This window comes from Mauremys mutica, chromosome 7 (assembly GCF_020497125.1).
Source record: "Mauremys mutica isolate MM-2020 ecotype Southern chromosome 7, ASM2049712v1, whole genome shotgun sequence".
NCBI classification, from domain to species: Eukaryota; Metazoa; Chordata; order Testudines; family Geoemydidae; genus Mauremys; species Mauremys mutica.
Window position 1 is genome coordinate 113,700,758 of NC_059078.1, and position 20,675 is coordinate 113,721,432.

The following is a 20,675-nucleotide window of genomic DNA, read 5'->3' on the forward strand; positions in this document are numbered from 1 at the left end:
ACGTCACGTGATCCCTCCTACCGCCTCCCCGGCCTGGTAGACTACGATCCCCATAGTGCCCCGCGGAGGCTCCGCTTCAGCCGCCGCAAAGTGTCGCGGCTTTGGAGCGGCGCTTTACGGCTGAAGCTTGAGCTTGCTTTTCCGCCGCTTTGCCCTGCCCTCCTGAGCCGTGGGATGTAACGTGCAGGATGGGAGGTCGGTTGTGAGCCCCCACCGCCCCCAGCCGGACCGGGCGGGGCCCCCCTCCCCCGGGCAGGATGGAGGAGGAGAGCATGGAGGAGGAGGGGGGCAGCAGCAGCAGCTATGAGGCCATGATGGACGATCAGAACCATAACAACTGGGAGGCCGGTGTGGATGGCTACAGGCAGCAGCAGCAGCAGCACCCTGCGGGCCATGCCCAGGCCCCCCTCGGGGACAGGGCCCTGCGGCTGCCCGCGGATAGGAAGGGCCACAGGGGGCAGCAGCAGGAGGAGGAGGAGGAAGAGGCCCAGATGGTGCCAGAAGCCAATGGCCTGATGAAGGGCTGTGACTCTGCAGGGGCTGCTGGCAAGGGAGGAGCCGTCGCTGCTGCCATCATCAACACCTCCACCTCCAAGTTCTGTGAGTGACAGAGCCTGGCCTGGCCTGCCCCTCTCCTGCCCCGCCCCAGAGAGCTCTGCACCCCACCCCGAGGCTGCCCCTGGGTCCCACCAGCTTCCCACCTATACACCCTGTGACCAGGGGGCCCTGGCCTGGAGTCTGTACCTGTGTCACCACACACACGCCCTGCCCCTCGCATACTCACACTCTGGGCCTGGGGTCTCCCACCGTGTCCTCGTATTACACCTGCGAGTCTAGCCTAACTGCCACTCCCCCACCCCCTTCTGAACAACTGGGCTATAGCTGGGACTTCACCTGTGTGTCTGAGCTACCCTTCCCTCCACTTTCTTGAGTCAAGGCTGAAACTGTCCTCTCTCCCACCATGTGCTCGCCTCTCTCATCCTACTGCTTAGCTAAAACTGTCACTGTCTTTCGCTCCTCCTTCCCTTTGAACATGCTCTTTCCCCCACATACCTGGATAGGCCTTGAGTCTGTTCTCAAACTGGTCCACTTCCCTGACTGTCTCAGCCCTTGCCTGTATGTGAACTAAGAACAAAAATATTTGAACGGTTGACTGTGTTGGAAGTAGAAAGCATCCCTTCACACTCATGCTTCCCACTTGCCTCAGAGCTGGGAGTTCCCATGCTGCCTGGCTCCTCACCTGGTGCGCAGTTGGGGCTCCAGGTAGTTTGGTATCAAGTATCAGAGGGGTAGCCATGTTCGTCTGTAGCCACAGAAACAACGGGGAGTCCGGTGTCACTTTAATGACTAACAGATTTATTTGGGCATAAGCTTTCGTGGGTAAAAAAACCACTTCTTCAGATGCAGTTGAAGAAGTGGCTTTTTACCCCTGAAAGCTTATGCCCAAATAAATCTGTTAGTCTTTAAGGTAGTTTCAGAAATGTTTCAGAAAGGCCAAAATATAATGTCATTTCAGCTTCTTCTGAATGAAATTTAGGAATTCTGGTTCTGCAAGAAATCTTGGAATTTAATTTTTCATTCTATTTTGGAGCAATTTTGTTAAAAACAAAATTTCAGAATTTTCTGTGTAATGTGAATTCCAGTTTTCAGATAACTATTTTTTAGGTTTGAGGGTGAAGGAACTACTGTTTGCTTTTGTGTTGTGTGGGTCTTCTAAAATATAGATCTGTCATTAAAATGGTAGATTTCTTTTTTTTAAGCATATTTGAGCGTTTGTTCCCAGAGCTCCCATGAAATAGCTATGTGCTAGAAGGTATGCAGACCTTCACTTATCTTCAGAATTCCCTTATCCAGTACAGTACGGCTTTGTAAACTAGTGAAATGGTTTAATCGGAATATTTATGAAATCATAAGTGTTTGGTTCATTAGAACTCCTCAGTGTCATAGATCAGTGGTTCTCAACCGGGGGCCTGGGGTTCCCTGGGGGGCTGCAAGCAGGTTTCAGTTGGTCCGCCAAGCAGGGCCAAAATTAGACTCGCTGGGGCCCAGGGCAGAAACCCAAAGCCCAGTTGCAGGGGGCTGAAGTCTGGGGCCTTGAGCCCTGCCATCTGGGGCTGAAACTGAAGCCGAAGCCTGGGCAATGCAGCTTTGTGGGGGCCCCTGTGGCATGGGGCCCCAGGCAATTGCCCTGCTTTCTATCCCCTAACGCTGGCCCTGGCTTTTATATGCAGAAAAACAGTAGTTGTGGCACAGGTGGGCTGGGAGTTTTTATAGCATGTTGAGGGGAGGAGGGGCTCAGAGAAAAAAAAAAAAAAGGTTGAGAACCCCATGAATAGAGCACCTTGGCCTGTCACAGATAAACCTTGGTGGTATGTGTATGTGGGCAACCTAGATCTTAGCCTCTGCAGCTGCTGCTGCTGAAATGGCATAATCTATAGAGGCACTGTGATCTGAATGCAGAGCCAGGGACTCCTGTGTTTTAATCCTGGCTCTGACACTGACTCCATTCTTGGCCTTGGATAAAGCATTTAATCCTCATAGCTGCTAGTTAGTTTCCACATCTGAAAAATGGGGATAATAATTACTCCACAGGTGTGTCCTGAGGATGTTTTGAAGAGATAAGTGTGTGGGAGTGAGGAGATGGAAGAGGAGAGACAAACCAACAGTTTTTCTCCTGCCTTCCCCACCTCAGCAGCAGCTTACTGTCTAAACCAGGGGTTCTCACAACAAGTTTTTTGGTGGCCTCAGAGTGCGGCCACTAACTCTTGCTGGTGGCTGCTCTGACAATTTGTCCTAAAATACTTAATTAACTTTAGGAAAAACAAATAAATATGCACATATACACGTCCAAATCATTGTAATTTATTTATGCAGTAGGAAGGCGGTAGTAAATAGAGCTCCCCATTCAGCACACCCGGAGTGTGTCCAGGAGCGGGAGCCCCTCACCGTGCGGGGAGCTGCCAAGCCTGTTGAACAGCTGTGGTACCTACAGCAATGTAAACAGTGAGTGCGGCCCCAGGCACCGGAAGTGCCAACCCGTCTCTCTGTTCCTGCTTCCTCTGGCACTTCAGCGAGAGGCTTCCCCGGGGAAGGTGGTTTGGGAACTCACTGGCCACTGGTGGAGTCCCAGGCTTCCCATGCCCCAGCTGGATGGGAGCTGCCCAGGGGAGTGCCCCAGCCACTGTGTGCCGCAGCTGCTTCCACTGATGAGCTGCCTCCGGCGCTGGCCCCACTTGTCTCCAGATGTACTGCCCGGAGCCCCCAAGGAGGTTGCGCAGTGCAGGGCACCGATCCCTGCTGGCAGCACCAGCATAAACACCAAAGTGGTGCATCTCGCTGCCCTTGGTAACAGCTACTCAGAAGCAACAGCTGGGTGCTACAGGGAGGGGCTGGTTCTTTGTCCCCCCCACCCCCTTTTCCCTCTCTGCCCATACTTTGGAGGCTGTCACGGCTGCAAAAAAAAATCCGCTGGTGGCAGCATTTGAGAAATGCTGGTCTAAACTACTGTTCAATCTTGCAGTTTTCAGCATGAGTGCAGTTGGATCCATTGCTGATCCTCAAGAGGCAGTTTTCCAAAGGTAGACAAGATTTTAAACAGACTACTCCCAGGCAGCAGAGTAGAACTGACTAGGAGCATGTTAATTTCACCTTTCTTGCTCTTGCCCTATACCATCCCTGTGAATGGTTTTTCCATCTCTTGATAAATTTGAAGTCGGTAACATTTGAGTAGATCCCTCCCTCTTGTTTCCTTCCTGCAAAATAAAAAATGACTGGTAGTGTAATATTAATTTACTTGCAGTGCGTTGGTTTTGTTCCTGGTTTAGTTGCCAGACCAGTGTACTTTTTTGCCTAACTACTCCTGCAGGCTTGTAGGGGGAGATGTTGAAGGCTGCCCCTTTTACATACATATAGGAGGTCAAATCTAGTTTAATATATAAATGATATTCTGGTAGAGTCGGTAGACCTAAAACTAGATAGACTTGATATTGCATATTTAATTTCACGCTGTCCTCCTTTTGTTCCCATAAAAGATTTAAAATAAATTACTTCTCTGGTGCAAGCTGTGTTGTTCATCACCAGATACATGATTATAAACCTAACATTTATAGAAGCTGTTCATTTAATAGGTTTTTTTCTAAGGTCATTAGAGAGTCAATTCATGTTGTTTTACTTAAAATATTGAGAATTTATCTATTGTGTTTGTAATCATATCGTAGGATAATTGTTGAGAAAATGGGTAAAGCGCAGTTTGCATCAACGTTCAGTGTGGCTGTAAACTGTTTTAAGTTAGGCTTTAGCCCTACCTGCAAACATGGCCAATATGGGTTTGTTGCTCAGCTTAATAAATCCTTGTTTGGCAGTGCAGATAGCAGCAAGCATGATTGTCAGATATGCTGACATGTGTTTACCCAATTTATGTAAGAACTTAGTTATAAAACATTCGGTATGTTCATTTTTCTGTGTGAACAAAACATTGATGTAGACAAAAAGTTTGAAATTTACTCTTGGTAAGCATTCGGAGTGGGAAGTAGTGGTGTGAAATGCGACCACATAATGGATTCATAATCTTGCTACATTATGCCAGGCCGTAGCTGGGGGGAAAATGCCATTGGACATTCTTTTAACTTCCTGTAACTACTTTGTTTAAAACCAAAGGACAATACGGAATGGTCATCATATGAAAAGCAACAATTCCTACAGGTAAACTCTTCATACAGCATATGACAGAATGTTTTCCAAAAGCATTCATTCTTAGAATTAATTTGTTATAGTTGTGAATGGTGATTGCAGGAGGAAAACTAGAGTTACTTTTCTGTTATTGTTGAATGAATAAAAATATGAGATGCAAGGTGTGCTTGGATATATTGGTATATTTGAATGACACTATCTAGCAGGCTTTGCTAATTTAGTTGGAATTCTTTCAAGTGTGCTTTGCAATTGCCTAGAATGTAGTTTCTTCCAACTGGCTCTTCCTGATCTGAATTACCTAAGACCTATTAAATAGGGCTTGCACTGTAGTTGTGAATAAACATTTACATTACTCTTGGCACTTCTGGATGATCTTGCAGGAAAATGTGCTGGTTGCTTTCTTGCTGAAAAATGAGTCAGTTCTGCCATTGGCAATATGGAGGCCCTGTGCAAACCAGTTTCAGTCAAGCTTTCACCTCTCTCATTTAACACTGCTGATGAATCTTTCTGCATTTTCAGCTTTTCCCGTCTCTTATGTTGAGTTTTCTTTGTTTTGGAATAATGCACTTCACAAATCCACATGGACTGTGAGACCGTTGTGAACTAATCAAAAGACACAGAACATATGATTTAGCATTTAGCCATCATGACAGTTTGCAACCACTGTTTAGATGTTCTCTCTGAGAAGGAGTGGGTCTCTATAGGTGCTTTAGAAACTGTAAAAGCTCTGCTGTTGATTGCAAAGTCATCTGAGCATAGGTAAGTTTGGATACGCCTTTGGAACTGATGAAAAAGCTTCTTTAAATTTCTATAGAGCTGCAGAGACCAGACCCATAATGGTAGCCACAAGCTGATGTGATTGGATTTTGTATCAGGGAATCTGCAGGGTTCTGTTTGAGAATAATGGTGTTTCTGGAAGAATTCTTGAGTTTTCACAGTGTGGTTTAGGGTTGTGTTAGGTATTACTATTTTCTCAATATGATTTAAAAAGTGTGCTGTACATCCTCACATCAGAAGTTTGGGATTATTCCTGCTAAATTCGCTCTCTGCTGTCATTTTATTTTTGTTATCTGAATAAATGACAAATAACCCCTTGTCAGACCTTGACATGCATAGGCATCCTTGGCAATTAGGACACAATATTCTTCTGTTGTACTTTCAGATGTATAATTAATAGCAATAAGTAGGCACAGTTTTTTTTCTACATGGATACATGTAGCTATTGTTGGTTCACTTTTCATGTTAGACTAATCACCTTTCATTAATGTCCAGGTTAACTCTTAGTTTTTCCTCTAAAATTTCTTCGCTTAGTGGATCTGTGAATTTAAATCTATCTGGAAAAGAGTGTTCGGGGACAAAGTGCTTCAGTCTTTTTTTTTAATTTGTCACTTTGTGCTATACAGGAAGTGATGTTAGCATAAAAAGAACACTGCAGCTTTCTTATCAATTTCAAGTTTATTTTAATGACAATTATTGATTGCTTTTTGTTTTTTGGCATTTGGACAGCTTCTGAATGAAGTTGATGTGGAAGAGTTCATGGAAGGCCTGAAACATGAATATTTTTTGACTATATTTCAATTTTGACCATGACACTTTAATTAGACAACATTTAATTCAGTGGCACATTTGACTTTAGGCTCTGAAGAAACTGAATTTCTACATTTTCTGAGATGAGCACAAATTCCTTCTATCTTGCTACTTTTCAAATCTTGGCAATATTTACAATTTACCTGGGAAGAATTGTTTGGTTTACTTCTGTCCCTTCAATCACCAGTTTTCTACCACTTGTTTCAACAGTAGTCATAGTGCGTCAGATAAAATTATACGGTGATAGCTGGTAATTGGTAGTTTGCAGGATTGATCAGCGGCTTTCACATTTATTATGGTTTGAATGTGAAATAGCCACTGGATGATTTCAACACTGAAAAAATAAATAAAGAAAGGTTGCCAGATTTATGTAGAACCATGTTATCAGCTGCCCTTTGGAGAATTGTATAGAATTTTCTTGTAATATTTTAGAATGTTTTCACTTACAGATTGAAACTGGAGCCTAATGATGTTGGTTTTTTAAAAACAAAATAAAACCCTCAAATCCCCTACTTTCAAATATTTGTGATATTCATAAACAAATGGAAAAAATACAAATAATTCCCCTAAAAACTCACTATGTTGGTCTCCCCACCCTCCACTCTGCCCTTGCTCTCAATAAAACTGTTTTTGCACAATCTTGATGTTACCCCCACAAACCTGATCATCGGGCAGTATTGTGCTAATTCAGCATTTATTCTGTGCTAATAGATATGGGTGGGAAAGAAAGGGATGTGAGGAATATGAGAGCGAGAGTTCTTAGAACTCTGGAGTAATTTATTTTTTTTAAAGAATAAAATGAGCAGGAATTGAACAGTTTATAGTCTTTGGACTGTTTGATATATAAACATTTTGGTTGGCTTCGGTTCAAAGCTGTGTGGTGGCAATCAAGTGCACTTTACTCCTGAATGGAATAAATAGTGTTTGTAATAGCTTTCTAATTAAAATCTACTACACAGTACTTCCAAAATCCATAGATTCCAGCCAGTTAGTACACTGCAACCGCTACTTTTATCAGAGGTTTATTTATAAAAGTGTCACTTTACCCTTTCCCTCTTCAAGACTGAAACTGAATAGGTTTTCGGGATTCTAGTGCTTAATTCTTTGTGATGCCACAAAAAAATTGATAGAGCTTATCACTCTGTTTAAAAATTGATTCCATTTAGTTCCAAATTAGTTCTTAGGTCACTCATTTTCTTTGTCACTATAGCTTAGTTAATTACACTCAAATATACACAAGGATTTGGACTAATATTTAGTGTTGGCTGCATGGAGGCATTATCTTTTGGATGAGACTTTAAAGTCTCTTCTTCCTCTGGTGACCAAATGGACTTTAAATATCCAAACATTCTTTTTAATAAAAGCAGATCAGGCTGTCCAAAGCTACATGTAAGGTATTGTTGAGAATAGCTACCCAGACACTGGACTACTATGAATTTTAGGGCTAGATCCATAAAGCAGTTTAGGTACTTAAATGCCACTTCGAGCACCGAAATCCAGAAATTAACTCCTCAAAACCCCTAGTCAGCTGCCACCTAACCATGTAGGTGCCTAAATTCTCACCTGTAAAGTTCCCCTGGCTCCTAAATTTCTGTTGCTGGCCATGTGCACAGTTGCCTTAGTCCCGACACCACTGAGCAGCTTGGTGACTAAGCCCTGGTGGATGCTCAGACTAAATATTTCCCTGCCTGTCTCTCCTGCAGGGCCAAGTCCTGTAGGCATGCTCCGAGGCATCCTACTGGATCAGGCTATGCATAAAAATCCAAAGAGAAGGAGGTGGCCTCCCCCTTACGCACAATAACCCAGTGATTAGGGCATTCGTCTTGGATGTGAGAGACCTGGGTTCAAATCCCCTCTCTGCCTGATTTTGAGAAGGCTCTTGAAGCTATGTCTCCAACCTCCCAAGTGAGCATCCGAAGCACGGGTGTGGGTATTATTCTGTCAAGTTGAAGCTGTTCCACTTTGTATAAATTACTTATATTCGTTGTGCCAGAGAGAGCGAGACTGATTCTCCAGCACAGCAGTGCAGGCATTCCCCTGGGAGGTGGGGACTTGAACTTGGGTCTTATGCGCCAATGACTATTTAATTTTTTATATTGCTCTCCTCAGCATTTCCTGTTGGCTAGCTTAGGCGGCTCCCCACTCATCTTGCTGGCTTTTGTGGATTCCATTCTTAGATGCCTCACTCTCCCCAGGCATTGCATAGGGAGCCCGTGTGCCCAGCTTGGGGCCATGGATTCCACTAGGTGACAGGGCACCTAAATGTTACATGTTGTAATGCTGAGCTTGTCCCCTTTGTGGCTCTAGTCCCCTTTGTATTAACTATCTGGTGTCTTTGGGTTAGCTGGAACTTGTGTTCAACCTCTCTGAGAGCAAGAGCTAGCAAGATGGTCCTGCTAATGCAATACACTGTGTCTTTTTGAGGAAAAAGGTGTTGTCCATTCTAGAATTGTTCCATGGGTAGTTAATCAAGTTTTCTTGTCTGAGAAGAGCGAGAGAGCTTTAATTTCAGATGTTAGGGGCTTGACTGTGCCTGTGTGGATGTACAAAGTGTGTTGGGAAAAGGACACAAGGAACAAAAGTGGGATGGTGGTGGAGCTCAGTAGTATATTTAGTCTTAGGTACTTACGTCCCCCATTACCATAATATCTGAGTGCATTGCAATCTTTAATGTATTGCTCCCTGCAACATCCCTGCCAGCTATGGGTGTACTATGCCTCTCTTGTAGAAGGAGAACGAAGGCACTGATAGATATAGGGCTTGTCTACATGGTGCCTTACTTTACACCCCAGCCAGTGGGGACTAATGTTCACCAGTGTGCTGTGCACTAACGGGCTCATATGGCCCCTTGCTGGCATGCACAAAAAGTTCCCTAGTGCATGTTAATGGTCTACATCAACACACACTAGGGAACTTTTAGGGTATGTCTACACTGTTTTAAAACTGGTGGCAGTGAGTCTAGAACAGGGGTGGGCAAACTTTTTGGGGCGAGGGCTACATCTGGGTGAGGAAATTGTATGCAGGGCCGGGGCAGGGCGGGTGGAGTGCGGGATGTGGAGGAAGGGGCTCAGGACAAGGGATTGGGGCAGAGAAGGGGTGCAGAGTGTAAGAGGGGGCTCAGGAAAGGGGTTGGGGTACAGGAGGGGTACGGAGTGCAGGATGGGGCTCGGGGCAGGGAGTTGGGGTGCAGGGTGCAGCAGGGAGCTCAGGGCAGGTGGTTGGAATGCACAGGAGTGCAGAAAGGGGCTCAGGGCAGGGAGTTGGGTGCAGGAGGGGTGCGAGGTACAGGCAGAGGGCTTAGGGCAGGAAGTTGGGGGGCGGGGGGCAGGAGGGGTTTGAGCTCCAGCCCGGTGCCGCTTACCTAAAGTGGCTCCGGGGTGGCAGTGGCGCACACCAGGGCCAGGGCAGGCTCCCTGCATGCCTGCCCTGTCCCCACGCCACTCCAGGAAGTGCTGCGGCCCCTGGGTGGGGGGGGGGGGGCAGAGGGCTCTGCGTGCGCACATGGAGCCCTTTGCCTCCCGGCCCGGGGGCTGCTTCTGAGAGCAGCACCAGGCCCGCAGCACCACCAGGGGTAATCCCGCGGGCCGGATCCAAAGCCCTGAAGGGCTGGATCCGGCCCGCGGGCCATAGTTTGCCCATCCCTGGTCTAGAGACTTGAGCTCGTGCTATGGCACTAAAATCAGCTGCGTAGATGTTCAAGCTTGGGCTGGAACTCGGGCTCTGAAGCCTGGGGAGGGGGTGGGTTTCAGATCCAGAGCTCCAGCCTGAGCCCAGATGTCTACACAGCTTACATTTAGTGCGGTAGCATGAGTCAGTCTAGACCTGGGGTCTGAGACTTGCCACAGATTTTGAAACACAGTGTAGACATACCCTGAGTTTGCACCAGCCGGGTCCACATAGGCCAGTTAACACACAATATGCTGGTGCACATTAGAATTCACACCCCACTTAGTATGGACTAAGGCACCAAGTAAACAAGTCCCAAATTGTAGCTGCATTGACCCATGAACCCTGTAGTCAAGAGAGTTGATGGTCTCCTTTAACATGGTGGTGGTTTGCATACCAATTGAGAGGGATTGATCTGGGAAACTGTTGCTCCCAGTCTGCCCTTGTTCTTCTGGTGTGGGAGAGCTTAGTGTTCATCTTTAATTCTGGTTTCCAAAACAGTTGCATAATATGTTATATGCCAAGTCACTGAGCCACTTTCTGTTTTGTTTCATTTTGTCATTATTGGAGCTTCCAGGGTGGTGATTTTTCCCTTTCACAGCAGAATCGGTAACTATTTTTTGGGGCCACAAAACACTGACTTAGCAACCTTTCCATTTCTGTAAACATCAGATACAAATTAGGGTATAACCTCTGTTGTGAAAGATGGGTGTGTCCTAACAAAGATTAAATGCAGTTATTCATATGAAGTTCTTTGCCTGCTTATCAGGTGTGATCTTAAATTGCTGACAGTTCCCCAGCCTCTGAGTACCTCGGCTAAAAGTGCAGTAAAACACAGCTTTGTCTTTTTTTCTTTATAGTAATGAATGTTATAACCATTGAAGACTATAAGAACACATATTGGCCAAAGTTGGACAGTGCCATAGATCAGCTTTTAACTCAGAGTCCTGGTGACTACATCCCCATCTCCTATGAACAAATATACAGGTAAGGAAACCTTTAAGCACTACATAGCTTCCTTTCAATTGAACGTATGTGGAAGATCCTCCCTTACATGCTTCATATGTCGTTGATTTTGTCTATTATATAAAGTGCAATCCATTTAGTACTGATGTGGTTAGAATGGGAAAAAATAAGCTGTCCAGATACCCTTGCATCTCCTGTTGGGGAATATATGCATTTATGCTTGATCTATGTAGATCAAAACCATGATCACTTCGAATAAGTGAAAACTATAAAAATAAAATACGGTGTCCCCACAGAATTTTGGTATAATACACCCAGAAGTGTGTAACACACCATTAATTATGGCAGTTGAGGGAGGCGTTATTGGAAGAAGTTGAGTGAATACCTCAAGTAACCTTTTGTGGTATGGTTTACACTGCAGAAAAATCCCCATCTTAAGTCTTGGGGCATGTGTCAACTGACTTGAGCTTGCACTTCAAGGCGGAAAGTAGCAGTGTAGACATTCAAGCTTGGGCTGGAACCCAGGCTCTGAGACCCTCTCCTCTCGCCAGGCTTCAGAGCCCAGGCTCCAGTGTGAGCCGAAACACCTACACTGCTAATTTTAGCTCTGGAACACGAGCCTAAGTCGATTGACCCGGTCCTGAGCCTCACTGCCGCGGGTCTCTTTTTGCGGTGTAGACATACCCTGAGAAGCCTGATCCTGCAAGGTGCTAAGAGTCTCCTCTAGAAAAGGATTAGTGATTTATATTTCTAAACCTGGGATGAAAGGGAGTTTTTGTCCTGTGGGTGGCAGCTATTCAGGGAGTTGGAGAAAAGCTGGTGGGAGGAGATGCAGTTGCTTTTATTGGGTAAGGGGCTGACTCTTGCTAGTGACACCAGCAGATTAAAGGCACCTTCCATGTTCCTTAGCAGAGGACTGGGTTCTAAGCATGGGTGCCAGGAATGCAGTCCTATTTCAGCTCTGTTTCATGGGGCTTGTGGCCTCTCAGCTCTTGTTTACTGCCGCCACTTGGACATAGCTTTCCACTTCTCCCTCCCCATTTCCCCAAGCTGGATCCCTAGAAAAAGGAGCCAGATGGGGAAAATTAAATCACCTGCCACGTTGCATCTTGGGCACTGCCTGTTGCTGCCCTACTTGTTTAATAAAAAGTATTGATAATTTTTCAATAACTACAAAATTAATTACTTCTACCTTGCTCTTCTCTCCCCCTGCCCTGCACTTAGAAAATGCCCTCATCAGTCTCTGGACTGCAACATCTGTATAAAAAATTAAGAGGGATAAGTTCACTTTAATTCATTAGATGGTTACTGAATCTGCATTCTTCAGAAGTAACAGATGTTCTCCCCATCTAGAAATCTCAAATGAGCACAAAACCAGCAACAAAGACAAGCTTAGCACCTACTAGCATTGAGCTATGAAACAATAGACACAGCAAATCCAGACCGTTCCCCCCCCCCCCCCCCGATAATTAGACTCTTTACTCCTTTAGAAATAAAAATAATTGGTCACAATCATAAAATGAATGATCTATTTTCATAAGAAACTAATCATAAGGATAAATAATTTTAAATTTCTCCTAAAAGATTTTAATCTCAGAAGCAACAGTTAGTATTCAGATTGTGATAGCGCCTACAGATCCCAACAGAGATAAAAGCCTTAGTGTTCTAGCCACCATACAAACCCATAGTAAGAGACAGCCCTTGTCTCACAGAGTTTACAAGCTAAATAGACAAGGTAGACCAAGCATAGGGGAAAGGAAATATGTATTTTTGTATACTGAGACACAGAGAGTTGAAGAGACTTGCCGAAAGTGTTGCAGGAATTCAGTAAGAGAGCCAGGACTTGAACCCACATCTCTTGTTCCAGTCCAGTGTCTTAACCAGAAGACTGTTTTTCCTCTCCAAATCTACAAACAGCTACACATCTTTGTTTTTCTTATCTGTTTCTCAGACAGCGAGAAAGATAAAGACCTTCTGGACCTTAAAACCTAAGGTGTACTAAATAAAGGAGCCAATCCTCCTCTCACACACAAAGTAGTTTATTAAAGTGTGCCTATACACTGATTATTTTTCCTGTATCCCTGAGGAGTTAAAAAGAACAGACACAATCTATAAAGAGCACCTCTCAGAGGAAGAAAATCTGAGGTAGACGGATCAGTTGTAATTCTAGCACTTTTTGTAAGATCTCTTTAAATCTAATGAAAAATTAGAATTTCGATCACCGTTATTAGAAAATTTACAAATCTCAGATTATTTTCCATTCAATTATCTTCTAATTGTTCTATTTGAGGAGTTGATAATCTCTCATTAAAGTGTGGGACTGTGCCAAAAGGAATAGCAGTCTGGTAGAATTCTCTTTCAGCTTCCTTAGAGTAATATCAGAGCAGTGATGACTCAGACTCAGCCTGCAATCGGGAAGTGGAAACAGGATCTGAAAATGGGAAATAAGTTCTAAAATAGAAACGTTCAGATAAAAACTTAAACACACAAACCTATATGCATATACAAACATTGCTGTCTAATTACAGCTGTTTGCTGTTTAACTATATAAAGAACTGCAGAAATTCAGGGCAGCAGAAAATATAGCAGCAATTTAAAGTACAGACCTGCAGAATGTCACGTAGAACTTTGTAAAATGACATACTATTTCAAATGAATCAGTCCACTTCACTTATTGTGGGAGTGGCCATATATTGTACTGTGTCTGAACAAATAAACCCCACAGCCATGTGCTGTCTTTATCTAAATGTAAGTTTAAGAGGTCACAAAACCAATCTCATTAGTCTTATTCTATCTCCGTCTCTCTTGATCCAAATTACACTGTTGTTTCTGGCATTAATGTATTGTATGATATATTTCTACCTGGTCATTCCCAGTACAGTTATTGCTGTCATTAGAATTTATGCTAGACGATTGAACTCCTCAGTATGGAGGAGTAAACATGAGAAACTATAGGGAGTTGAGTTGAAAACCAAGTATATGTAAAAGGATGAGGAGCAGTTTCTAAAAAGAGACCTGTTGGATAGGGAAGTAGCAGTGTAGGTGGCCTAGAAGAGAATGGACAATATGTGTTCTATAGTAAAAAAATTGTCATGACTTTGTAATGTCTCTGAAGGAGCTATTAGTCTGTCATGATAATTCTACCAAAATGCCTCTTCAGTGGCCTGAGAGCATGATGTAGTTACTGAGTGTGCTTCTCTTTTTTCATCTGTGAAACTGTGAGGTTAATTCCTAACATGTCACCAGTGTTAGAGTTCTTGGAGGTCTTATCCTATGATTCATTGTGTGATCCATATTACATGTTTATTGGCAGTGTTAGCCTCTGCTGAGGAAGGGGAAAAAAACAAGGAAGGAATTGGAGAGTTGTATACGCCTGAGGACATTCTGTGCCAAAAATTTAAAATTCTGCAACAAAAACCATAAAAATTTTGCGTACAATATTTTAAAATTTTATTTGTCAGATAAATGTGGATGCTCCAGCATGGCATTGGGGAGCACAAGACACTGGGTACACAGAGGTGGGAGATCACATGTGCAGCTCCACCCCCAGGACATAGACTCAGCGGTGAGGCTGCACCGAACCCTGACAAGTGCAAGGACCAGGCCTGCCCCAGAAACACCCCTGGGCACTGCCCCTCCTTGCCAGGTGTGGGCAGGCAGGCTCAGCAAGGCAGGATCCAAGTGTGGAGGGGCTTAGTGTCAGGGGATTCAGGTGTGAGTTGAGAGGGTTCTGTGTGGGGCAGTTTGCGGGTGTGTGCAGCTTAGTGGGGTGTGCGGGGGGGATCTGGATGCACAGGGGCTTGTTGGGGGGATTCTGGGTGCAACAGTAATGGGACTCTGTTGTGGGGGGTCCAGGTGAAGGTGATTGGGGCTCATCGGGGGGGTCTAGGTGTGGGGGGGATAGAGCTCTGCAGGGGGCTATGGGTGGGGGGGGCTCAGTGGGCAGTCAGATGCTGGGGCAGGTGGGCTCAGTGGGGTAGAGATCCAGGTGCAGCTGGTTGGGGCTCGATGGGGTGGGGATCTGGGTGCGAGTGGCTCATTGGGTGATCCAGGAGCAGAGGGAGTGGGGTTTATCGGGGGGATTCTGAATGCGGGGTGGGTGAGGCTCAGTGGAAGGGTCTGGGCATGAGGGTGTCTGGCTGCATGGGGGTTGGGCAGACGGGGGAACAGCTCCCTGTACAGGGATCCCTCCACCTGCAGATGAGGAGCGATGGGTGCAGGTAGTGGGGGAGGTGGAAAGGGGGTTGGCAGAGCTTCCTGCAGTCGGTGGAGACATATGGGGGTGGGTCTGACCCAGCTCTGGATGCCATGCAGGGGAAGAGGAAGTCCCATCCTCCCCATTCCAGCCAGGACTAGCAGCTGAGCCTGATGCAGGGTAGGAGCCACCAGCCGGGTCTTTCCCAGTCCCACCTCCTGCCCCACAGTGATTTACCTCTCTGCCGGCTGCCCTGGGCCACTGAAACATACTGCTGGGGAAGGTCGCATGACCGCTCTTGTGGCTTCCCTTTGCTTCCCCGTCAGAAAGTCATTTTTCTGTGGGGAAGCAAAGAAATCTGCAGGGGACATAACATTCTGTGCATGTGCAGTGGTGCAGAATTCCCCCAGGAGTAGTTGTAGTCGAGATTTTGGCACTTCAGCAGAGGTGTAGAGAAAGTTGTTTATAGTTTGGCATTAGCTTGTTATAAATTTGTGTTTATAGTAGTACCTAGAGGCCTCAGTTGGGATCAGAACCCCATTGTGCTAGGCACTGTACAGACACACAGTAAGAGGCAGTCCCTACTGCAAATTGTGTGCATTCTAAATAGATAAGATGGACCAATTGTGGGGAGGAGAAACAAAGGCACAGAGAGCTGAAGTGATTTGCCCAAGATCATACAGCAGGTAGTGGCAGAGATAGGAGTAGGAACCAGAGTTCCAGTCTGCTCCCCTATCCATTAGTCCATGTTGCCTCTCAGTACTAGAGGTGAAAACATTATCTAAAAGTTAACTTTCAAAAGAGCCAAATTCACATAATTAAAAAAAATACAAGTTGTATTAATATAACCGCAAAAGTTTTTGGTAGGGTGGATTGATTTTTAAATCATTGATTTAAATGAAGTGGGAAGCCTTGATTAAAATCAATGATTTAAACCAACTTTTCCATTTGTATGTTAGTTATTTTCTAGAGAGAGGTGCATTCTTATTAATTAATATAACCATTAAAACATGTTGGTTTACAACTAACTGAGCTTTTATGCTAGAAATGGTACATCTTTTTGCTACCAAGGAAGCAAAACTGTATACATTTATAACTATATACATGTATTTAAGCAAACATATATTTTAATATTTTCAGATTAATAATTGTACATTTTTAGTTTTAGAAGATGGAGAATGACATACTGATTTACTAGATAATTAACTTTTTGCTCATGATTGTGTCAAGTTACATTAAGATGGTAACTTAAATTTAATTAAACACATAAAACAGAGTATAAAACTTAATTTGATTAAACAAAACAACCTTAAATGTTTTAGATACATAAACTTCTCTTATCAAAACATGTTTTATGTTTACAACTAAATGATTTATTAAACAAAGGGCTAAAGTGTAGTAAATATGCCTAAATTAAAGTGACTGAAGCTTATGTTCCTACTCACCTAAGTCTCTTGAACATGACATCGAAGTTACATAGGCTTGATCTATTGTGCGATTTTTTAAAAGCTTGACCTCAAAAGTTATCTATTTCCCCCCTGATTCTTTCTTAATATAGAAAACCAGCCTTTAACTCAAAGTTTGATTAGAGGCTCATGGATTCAGCATATTTATTTTTTATTTAAATGTTTTAGGAGATTATAATTTTAGCCTTTAACATATTTTGTATTAAATTAAAATTTCATTTTAAACAGGTTTATTGTTGGAAAAACTTAGTTTAAATAACAAAATAAAAAAAATCAAATTTAAATTAAAAATCTGATTTTTAATTTTTAAAAAAAGAGGGCTGTCAAGCAATTAAAAATTAATCGTGATTAAAAATTAATCACTATTCATCGCACTGTTAAAAATAGAATACCATTTATTTAAATATTTCAGCTGATTTCTACATTTTCAAATATATTGATTTCAATTACAACATAATACAAAGTGTACAGTGCTCATTTTATATTTATTTTTGATTACGAGTATTTGCACTATAAAAAACAAAAGTAATAGTATTTTTCAATTCATCTAATACAAGTACTGTAGTGCAGTCTCTTTATCATGAAAGTTGAACTTACAAAGGTAGAATTATGTACAAAAAAACCCTGCATTCAAAAACAAAACAATGTAAAGCTTCAGAGCCTAAAAGTCCACTCAGTCCTACTTCTTGTTCATCTAGTTGCTCAGACTAACAAGTGTTTACATTTACAGGAGATAATGCTGCCCGCTTCTTGTTTACAATGTCCCCTGGAAGTGAGAAGAGGCATTCACGTGGCGCTGTTGTAGCCAGCGTCACAAGATATTTACATGCCAGATGCGCTAAAGATTCATATGTCCCTTCATGCTTCAACCACCATTCCAGGGGACATGCGTCCATGCTGATGACGGGTTCTGCTTGATAACGATCCAAAGCAGTGTGGACCATTGTATATTCATGAGTCAAATGCCACCAGCAGAAAGTTGATTTTCTTTTTTGGTGGTTCGAGTTCTATAGTTTCCACATCCGAGTGTTGCTGTTTTAAGACATCTGAAAGCATGCTCCACACCTCGTCCCTCTCAGATTTTGAAGGCACCTCAGATTCTTAAACCTTGGGTCTAGTGCTGTAGCTATCTTTAGAAATCCCACATTGGTACCTTCTTGGTGTTTTGTCAAATCTGCAGTGAAAGAGTTCTTAAAATGAACAACATGTGCTGGGTCATCATCTGAGACTGATATAACATGAAATATATGGCAGAACGCGGGTAAAACAGAGCAGAGGACATACAGTTCTCCCCCAAGGAGTTCAGTCACAAATTTAATTAACACCTTAATTAAATGAGCATCGTCAGCATGGAAGCATGTCCTCTGGAATGGTGGCCAAAGCATCAAGGGGCATGGGAACGTTTAGCATATTTGGCATGTAAATACCTTTCAATGCCAGCTACAAAAGTGCCATGCAAATGCCTGTTCTCACTTTCTGACATTGTAAATAAGACACTGTAAATAAGAAGAGGGCAGCATTATCTCCTGTAAATGTAAATAAATTTGTTTGTCTTAGCGATTGGCTGAACAAGAAGTAGGACTGAGTGGATTGGTAGGCTCTGAAACTTTACATTGCTCTGTTTTTGAGTGCAGTTATATAACAAAAAAAAATCTACATTTGTAAATTGCACTTTCTCGACAAAGATTGCATTACAGTACTCGTATGAGGTGAATTGAAAAATGCTGTTTCGTTTGTTTATCATTTTTACAGTGAAAATATTTGTAATAAAACATAATATACACTTTGATTTCAGTTACAACACAGAATACTATATATATATATATATATATATATATATATATATATATATATATATATATATATATGAAAATGTAAAAAAAATCCAAAATATTTAATAAATTTCAATTGGTATTATATTATTTAACAGTGCGATTAAAACTGCAATTAATTTTTTATAACGATTAATTTTTTTGAGTTAATTGCATGAGTTAACTGCGATTAATCAACATCCCTAAAAAAATCAATTTTTATCCACTCTATATTTTGGCAAAGGTAAGCAGTGTCTAATCTTCAAGACGTTTATGATTAGCTTAGGGCGTGTTCTTGTTGCAAGTATTGTATTTGTTTTATTACTGCTTAAGTATATTTCTAATGTGTGATTTTGTTGCCTTGGGGGAAAATAAAATCTTTTAAAAGAACTAATGTTGATGATTTGACTTAAACCAACCAAATTCTAAAATGAGCAGTTAAGGTACCATTTATGGCCTCCTGAATTCATGTTGCTGTGGAGATATGGTTTTATGTCAAAAGTCTTAGACCAATGGTTGGCGATTTGTAATATGCTCTCATTCTAAGGCAGTCAGCCAAGTTTTATCCTGGGCAATAAATTTTGTAGCTTTTGATGGTTTAAAACCGATTTTTGTGCTATTTTTATTTTTATGACTGGTTGACAGTGCTGTATATCTTATATGAATTCTAGAGGCAGAAATCTTTTAAATGTATTGGTAATTTTAGTGGAAAGATTTTATTATTAATGTAACTTGAAAAAATCATCAACTGAGTACTTGATATGGTAACTTTAATGCTGTGTATGGAAGGAGAAATATACAAAGTGTACTGTTGACAGAATTACTAATGTACTTAGAAGTGCAAAATTACTTCCTAAACAGCATTAAGTTCTGATCCTGCCCTGAGCTCCATTATGGTGGGTCTTCACTGAAGTCAATGGGGATCCATGCTGAGATTTCAGGATTGGGGCCTTAGTCATTGGCTTAGTGTACAAACTGTTAAAGTGTCATCTTGTTGCCCTCTAAGTTGAGATTTAAAGCAGTATTTTAAATGTTCACTGCCCTCCATTGCAAACTGTTGTAAATTCATCATTGTTCCTATATTTGTTTCTGCAGTTGTGTGTATAAATGTGTATGCCAGCAGCATTCGGAACAGATGTATAGTGACCTAATAAAAAAGATAACTAACCACTTAGAGAGAGTCTCAAAGGAGCTGCAGGTAAGAAGCTGCACAATCTAATTTTGTTGTTTTCCTGGGATCTGCCATTGTACTGGAACCAGCATTTAGGAAGGGGTTGCTATCAAGATTAGTGCCTGCAATTCAGTAAATTGATACATAATTAACAGAGATTTAGACAATAACACATTTGTAGGAAAGTTTAGATTGTACAACACTGGTTTACACTTGGTTCATATTTGGCAAGTTGTCATTGCAAGCATAAGAGCTGAGAGTTAATATATATTAAAATGAAAGCTTTGATAGTGGGGAATCTGAACATAATGCAGACAACAAATGCATCAAACAAGTGCTTGACTCAGCTTTGCTAATCTAAAGCACACAAGGTCACTTACAATCCACCTAGATCAGAAATTGGAGACCATTGTGCATATTAAAAGAAAAAGCTTGGTGAGTTATGTACAAGATGGTAAAAAGTAGGTGTAAATTGTGTACCGTTAAATACGAATTTTTTGAGATAGAGACAAATGTGCATTTTTCTTACCCATCCCTAGATGTCAGTGGTTTACAGCAATCATAATACAGCTTGTATGTTCCTATCGCACTCTGCATTTCTGATAGTTGTACAGTGTCTTTCATCCATTTCTTTTGTGTGTTGTGTTATGTTTGGAATCTCTAACATGGAAATGATAATGTAGCATTCTCCAAATTGTTATCACTTAGTCAACTGGAAGTCTAGAGCAGCCGGAAAGTTTTCAAACAGCAGGCTCAAAATGGAAAACTATAGCTGTACTTTTATTGCTATGCTGTAGGTAGTTCTGTTCATGTTTATTTTGAGTGAATGTTGCACTGACATTAGTTGTTAACATTTAAACTAAAATTACAACAGAGTCATGTAATTGACTTTAATCACTTTTGAAAACTGATATTATAGTTACTTGCTGACTTAAAAGTCAAGCAGTAACACGAAACATATAGGAGTCTTCAAATATAGCAGTTCTTTGTTTTCACTTGGTGAAAATATAGTACCTTGCCTATAAACCTCACTTTTTTCCCCACAATGCTTCAAATTAATGACAGGGGTTTTTGCTGCTTTTAATTAAGATCTGTTTTTGGTTTTTAAATATAAATGAACACAT

The 20,675-nt window shown here is 42.3% G+C and overlaps 1 protein-coding gene and 1 long non-coding RNA gene across 3 annotated transcripts in view; one reads left to right on the top strand and one right to left on the bottom strand.

Annotated features, from left to right (window-relative positions):
- Nucleotides 1-42: 42 nt before the first annotated feature.
- Nucleotides 43-20,675, top strand: part of CACUL1 (CDK2 associated cullin domain 1) — a 73,013-nt gene continuing 52,380 nt past the window's right edge. For both annotated transcript variants that reach the window (XM_045025904.1, XM_045025905.1), the window contains exons 1-3: nt 43-600; nt 10,803-10,929; nt 19,476-19,578. In XM_045025904.1, coding sequence (XP_044881839.1) covers nt 258-600; nt 10,803-10,929; nt 19,476-19,578 — 573 coding nt within the window. In that variant the 5' untranslated portion in view covers nt 43-257. The remainder of the gene's footprint in view (nt 601-10,802; nt 10,930-19,475; nt 19,579-20,675) is intronic.
- Nucleotides 12,679-20,675, bottom strand: part of LOC123375181 — a 33,931-nt gene continuing 25,934 nt past the window's right edge. The window contains exons 3-4 of the long non-coding RNA XR_006581331.1: nt 19,549-19,673; nt 12,679-13,339 (exon numbers count right to left, since the gene is read on the bottom strand). This is a non-coding gene — a long non-coding RNA (uncharacterized LOC123375181). The remainder of the gene's footprint in view (nt 13,340-19,548; nt 19,674-20,675) is intronic.